We start from the raw sequence: 6,765 nt of genomic DNA, 5'->3' as shown, positions 1-6,765 counted from the left end.
AATTTTGGCTTTGGCAGGCTTGCTGATGGGTAACTGGGTGGCGTGAGCTTAGCAGCAGCAGGGAAGGTGATTTTGGGACAGCAGCTGGAGATGAAGTGAACAATAACGCTCTAGCCCACCACTACAAGACAGGTTTTACTTTTTAAATTCAAAAGTCCTTTATTTGCCAAAAAAGAAGAAAATACAAAGTAAAAATACAAAGATAAAACCATGCCAGCACAAAATGTCTCCAAACTACTTTGTAAAAGTATGAGAACCTTTATTGTTAAATATTCAGTTTCTAAAACCATCACCCAGTGATACAGAGAAAAGATTAGAACAAAAGGGTAAGCACTGTTTGCATGTTTTTCTTACAGTAGCTCATGCTCTTTACTGAGGTTCATTTTTGATTGCATAGACGTAAGATACTGTGATACAGAAACGCTGTACTCCAAAAAGACATGCGATTAACATGACACTCCAGTGACCTCTTTTTTTTGGCCTTTCAGGCCTATTTTGTTTTAATAACTAAGCACAGTACCTTGGTTAGAGTATTTCGAGTCAGCTTTCTTAAATCCTTAGTTCAGGAGAGCAGGAAGGCTTTCCGCAATGTTTTCTGTAAACCTGAGACTGACTGGAATTTCTTTTTTGCTGTCCGTGTCTGTTTTGCAACACTGCCACTTGGTGGCAGACCGGCAGAAGGGGAGCTAGGTCAGTGCCTGGGGTTTGCTGATGAAAACTCTAATATAGCAATTACTACTGAGATTTTAGAAGAACTAAAAAAAAAAAAAAATTCAAGATAGTACCATTCCAGCAGTAATTGCATGTGGTTGTATCGAGCCAGATCTCCAATCTTAGTACTGCAGAGAGAGAATATTTGTGAATATAAAAATAAAAAGCAAGGGGTTTGTAAGGACACAGGACTTAATTTTGCTAGACAAAAGCAGACTAGAGAGAACAAACACAAATGTATTTTTCTTTTACCATGCAAAACTGAATTTTACTCACTTTTCCGACTACTTGTAAGGAAAAAGGAATCCAGCTCATAACAGACTTCAGTCTGAGCTGGATTTACAATGAAAAATGCATGATCTCTCTTCAAAGGTATGCAACATCTAAAGTGGCATTGACAGTTGGAGACAGGAGGCAAAATCAGAGCAGAGTGGACTCCTACAAGTTTTCTGTGCGGTGATTCTTGGCTTGCGTCATTCTAGAGAGCTTGCTGACCTCTAAAGCTGGTGTGTGTTGCAGCTCAGCAGGTTCTGGTGTCTGTATTCACAAACATCCTTGTCTTCTTACGTTTTGACTATCCCAGAAGGAAAAGAAGTAGGAGAGGAGTTCCCAAACTTACCTTGCTTATATACTGCAGATTTAGAAACCTTCCATCCAGAGCAGCTGTGGACAGGGCTAAGTCATAAATGGGGTGTAGAATACCTCCTTTACTAATTCCTCTGTGACTGCTGAATTATGGTTATTTTCAAATGTATTAGCAAGAGAGAATGGGTTTCTACTCCTGGAGTAAATAATATAAATTACTGCAAGTTTTGCACCGGCACCATGCTAGCAGTGGCTTCTGTAGCTTGTCCTTATATTCACATATAAGGCAAAACATTTGCTGTGAGTTGGTTTTGGTTTTTTCTTTGATTAGCTTGTTGTGTTGACCTACCAGAAAGCAAGAATTGGCTTTGGAATCACTCTGCTTTGTCACAGCAGCAGCAAACCTCTTGGTCATAGAAGAGAGGGCCTTGGGTTTGGGGGCGAAAGGGCTCAGCAGAGCAGCTACGAGCTTCTGTCTCAATTAACTGAAGCTAAACCTTGAAAAGGTAACTGGTAATTTTTACCAGGCTCAGGATACTGACTATTTCAAAAAAAGGCACCGGTTCAGGCAGACTGGTGCAGTGAGAGATGGAAGTCTGAATTGATTTGATGGGTTGAGTTGAAGCCCCTCTGCAAAAGGCATATGAGGAGAAAAATGAAAAATGCTGAAATGGTGGGTGAATAGAGAGAGCAGTAACAGCGGAAGTAGGCTCAAGGTATGACCTAGCAAGAACAGAAATGCCAAACCAGAAGAGCGATGCACCAAGGGTTGCTGGAGTACCAGTTCTCCATAGCCCATCATGGGCTGTGTCTGCATCCCAACGCATATCTGGTGCTTGAGAACAGAGTGTCACTTGCTCAACTAGCAAGTCCTCAAGTCCTTCATCTAACTCCCTCCCTGTATGAAAAAGAAATTCTGCATTCCTGGGAATCTACATCCTTCCTGGAAAAGGATGTTGCTCTGAACTCCCGTAGGGAGGAGGAGGAAATGTAATATGTAGAGAGGTTGCAGAATCACCATCTATGGAGATTTTTCAAAACTCAGCTGGCTGAGGTCCTGAGAAACTTGCTCTAACTTTGAAGCTGGCCTGTCTTTGAGCAAGGAGGTGGACTAGAGATCTACAGAGGCCCCTTCCAACCTGAATTATTCTACTATTCTGTACAGCACTGCAAGAGCTTCTTTTCTTTGAGGTGCAAGGGCTATCCCAGGTTAAAACCTTACAGAGACAATCCCTAAGTTATTCTGAAATGAGGCTTTATATAACTGGCAAACTGAACATTCCAGTACTGCTGTTTATGGAGTTTAAAAGCTATCAATGCTGAAATAACATGAAGGTTCAATTTCAGCCTAAAGTGGGGTCAGGTTCTTCTTGTTCCTTTGAGGAACCTTTGCCTTTGGAGAGACGTAAAACTTTATTAAACTCAAGAGTAAAAGGCCACTCTGGACCCAGACAGTGAAGAAAAGCTGTGAACTGCTTTGCCTAGGTTCTTTCCGGTAAAAAGGGGACAGAGCTGGTTACAATTAGTGGTCGTGCAACTTCCATCCTATGTTCATTTCTGCAGTAATTTCCTAGTTTCTTCTGCATTTGGGCCTTTGTGGAATCTTCCCCAGTAGAGCTTTTCCCCTCAAGGTTATAGTGATGATGAAGATGCGATTCAAATACCCCGATGTTGAACAGAGCCACTCTTGTGTGCTTGCTGCATTCAGAGGCTTATCCTGGTTTGGTTAGAGTGCTCCCTGCTTACATCTTTTATTATGGAAAGGAAGTTACCTTGCAGTGCCTTTGCTAATAACCTAGGCATCCAGAAAATTCCCAAATACCAAATCCAGGATCCTGGGGTGTGTATATGAATCTGGATAAAATAGTAGCTTTGTTCAAGAAAAAGAAAACAGATCTCCAAGCCCAGTGCAACTGAAAACTTCCTCTCTTTCAGATTTTGATCCTGAGGAGACAGTTACTAACATCAACAAGGCCACAGTATATCCCACCTGGGCATCGGGAGGCAGGCGTTACGCTTCAAAGGCTCCTGGAAAAGTTGAAGCTGCATTGTAGTGATCAGCCAATTACTCAATTTGGTTATTAAGACTTAGAGGTATCATCTATGGATTAATGTTCCATTGTGCTAGTTATCTGTATGTACAAAATGCACCAGGCTAACAGTGTGCGTGTGTATACACAAGTTATCTATTAACTGGATGGGTTCTGCCTTTAGTGCAGGCAAGGAGGTGCCTGCTTGGAGATCTGATCCTGGCACTGGCAGTTGTCTCTCCGGTATTCTGGCAGGGATTCATGCAGGGATGTCCTGGGGAGGCATGTTTTGATATTCTTACAGTGAGGTAAGAGGAAATATTGTGTATACATACCAACCAGACATTAAATATTTGGGTGCAATTATGATAGTTGAAATAAAATATGACAGCTGAAACCTGTCCCAAGCTGGAGAAAGTAAGTACCAGATCTATTTGTGTATCTAAGATGGCTAAAATTGAGGACTGGTAAGAATACATTATAATTGCCTCTGTGCTGAATCACGACAGCTACTAGCTGGCAAGGAGGAGCAACAGCTCCAGCAGCAGAGCATGTGCTATTACTAGAGACACCAGTTGTGATTCTATGGGGAAGGTCAGTTTAATTTTGCACTTAAAAGCAAGAATTCATTAGTTACAGTGTTTCCTCTCTGAGACAGGGGCCTACTTCATGGGTGAAAATAAATTTTTGGCAATATTACAGCCCAATTCCTTTACCAGTTAAAGGACCCTCTGGTAACAGAAATTTAGCACACTAGGTTAGGGTTGGGTTTTTTCTTCATTATCTCAGCTTAGTCTCCTGGAGAAGGCTACAGGTTAGCAATACAAGAGAGAACACCACCACAGGCAATGGACGGAACTGGTGCACACAAGACACAGCAGTTTCAACATGCCAGCTGAACAGCATGTGTCTTTTTTTGTTAATATGCTAGAAACTACTTCTACAGAGACAAAACACTAGCTGAGGAAGAGCCTCCTATGCGCAGAATAATGTGTAGAAATGTTAAGTATATCTCAAAGTCTTAGAAAAACATTACATCATGTAGTGCTTTAACTATCCACATATTCATACAAGTAAAATATGTCCTCTATCAACTCTAAGAGCTTGTGGTTTAAAGCACAAAAAAGGACTTCACTCTCCCCAAGTGCAGGCATGTTGCCTTGGTTTCCAGGACACTAAGAAAAAAAAGAGAACTTCATTGTGACTTGTGTTTGAAAAGATTTCTAGACATACATTTAAATTAAGTTAATTTGGCAGCTCTTTTGTCACTCCTGGTATAAAGTCGAGGGGACAGAATGGCACAGGACTGAACTCACTGAGAAACGACCACTGTAGATGTTGCATGCAGTTGGTACAGTTAATCATTAGATGCTGGCATTTATTGCACGTCTGGGGACATAACAGAATTTATATATAAATGAAACAAAGTGCAATCACCATTTTTAATGAGCGTGCACAATAACACATTGTAAAAAGCCTTTTTATAGAAATTACCTTATTGCAATTACACAGGAAGAGAAAAAAGGTTCTGAAGTTACAGTGTACAAAATAAAGCACATTGCTCCAATGATGAAGAAAAATCCCTAAGTGTCTTGGGACTGAATGCTATCCAGTTTGAAAGATACTAAGTGTCTTCCATTTCTCTATGCTGAAAGATCTGAGATAACTAGTTTGTCTGACTTGTCTCCAGTTTCAGGGGGAGATAAGACTTCATCTGTGTCATAGTCTTCTTCAAATGATCTGCAAAGATAAAAGGTATGTCTTTAAAAGCTGTATTTTGGTGAAAGCGTTTTCAGGTAAGTTATTTCAGTAGCTACTAAAACAGTTGGCTAATATACAGTAGCATGCAAGATGTTAACCTCGAGGAGGCTATTTATAAGGCATTGAAAACAGTGCAGTAGTAATCAGTATTCTGACAGCTGACATGATTTTGTGCTCCCATGCATCCTCATTTGTAAGTTCCAGAACAGCTTTTCACTGGTGTTCAGCATTACAAAATTTGAATCCAGTTTCAGTAACAATTGTCAGTAGCTCACAGTAGCCTTAATAGTTCAGTGTAGAAATAAAGTCATCCAGCCACGCATCCAGGCCCTAGAGGAGATTTGGCTTGCTCAGACTTGCTCAGAAACACCTGGTTTCCAAAGCATCTTCTGGCTTAGGATATGTTTTGACATCCACAGAAGAACAATTGTGGCCACACTGTTATGTTCCTCTCTCACTTGTTTTGAAGTTTAACAGCCAGATCTTAGCATTTGTGGCCTGAGGAGGTTTGGCTGTGAATTCTCAACTCCAGCCAGTTGCACTATTTGGGCTGGTTGGGTTCTGTGCTCTCATTTCGTGAGAAATGATGTTTTCCCTCCAGTCTCAGCACACTACAGGTTAGTTTCTCAGGGCTCCCACAAAATTAAAGTTCTTCCTTTTGTTCTGAAAGCAATGCTGCTTATGAAGGAAATGTTGCAGCAGATGTTCCAATGGCAAGCACAGGAATAGCTCTAGTTTGTTCTGTGGTAAATTGGGCTGCAAAAAGGTTAACTCCTTTGATACCCCAGCATAGATGGTACCAAGAAAGAATTGTGTACCACTTCTTGTGCTGTTTTCCCCTTCACTAACCCATATGCAGGCACAGCAAATCCTTGGGAGCCTGTCAGTATGTATGTCCTGCTGCAGCGAGGATTCTATGCCATAGTCTGGTGATCCCTATGTGAAGAAGAGACAAATAGCATAGAGATTTTCCTGGACAACCTTTTCATCATCTCTTCCATAAAGAAAAGCACCTGCTTAGTAATTCTGCCACCTTCTGGATCCTTGCATAAGTGGGAGAAGGGAAACAAATGTCTGGATCCTACACCAATAACTGTTCTGATCATGCATGCAAGGATACCAAAAAGTACGCAATATGCACACTTTTTGCTTAAGCAGTACCTGTCCAGAGTCTGCATGGCCCTGCCTCCCCTGCCTTCCCCACCTGGGAATGGACTGTGCATGTTTGTACATGCCTCAGTTTCTCTAATGTCTCCTTGGTTCAAGATGATGCAGCTGAGGAAAACTTATTTCCATGTGAATGCTGTTCTTAGGAATGGTCCTTTTGTGTCCCCTCTTCCTTCAGTTTTACCAACCTCTGTTAGTTTTCTTCCTTTTTTTCCTATACATAGAATGTGACCTCTTTCCTGTATTATTTATCTTCCACATTCACCAGCACTTGGAGCTCCATTATAATTTTTTTTCTGGTGCCTTTTGCTTCTGGACTAAACCTTCTCATGTCTGCTTCAAAACGGGCTTCCCATTGTCCTTTCCACAAGAGTTACTTTTCCACTGCACTCTTTTGCTCCTTAAATGCTTTCCACCTTTATGGTGAGGAAGCATCCAAGGAACAGCTTTTCCACGAGATGAGCACTAAAGATAATCACCTTTGCTCCTTCCAAGCCAGTTTCAAGACTTC

The 6,765-nt window shown here is 41.3% G+C and overlaps 1 protein-coding gene across 16 annotated transcripts in view; it reads right to left on the bottom strand.

Annotated features, from left to right (window-relative positions):
* Positions 1-235: 235 nt before the first annotated feature.
* Positions 236-6,765, bottom strand: part of PPP2R3A (protein phosphatase 2 regulatory subunit B''alpha) — a 62,670-nt gene continuing 56,140 nt past the window's right edge. For 13 of the 16 annotated variants that reach the window (XM_052803469.1, XM_052803461.1, XM_052803464.1 and 10 more), the window contains one exon: positions 236-5,066. In XM_052803469.1, coding sequence (XP_052659429.1) covers positions 4,970-5,066 — 97 coding nt within the window. In that variant the 3' untranslated portion in view covers positions 236-4,969. Of the gene's footprint in view, positions 5,067-5,097; positions 6,024-6,765 lie in introns of those variants that run through there. The other 3 variants (XR_008237486.1, XM_052803472.1, XM_052803471.1) reach the window with 3 other exon arrangements.

This window comes from Harpia harpyja, chromosome 12 (genome assembly GCF_026419915.1).
Source record: "Harpia harpyja isolate bHarHar1 chromosome 12, bHarHar1 primary haplotype, whole genome shotgun sequence".
In the NCBI taxonomy this organism is placed as follows: Eukaryota; Metazoa; Chordata; class Aves; order Accipitriformes; family Accipitridae; genus Harpia; species Harpia harpyja.
This window is presented reverse-complemented; position numbering and strand designations above follow the sequence as displayed.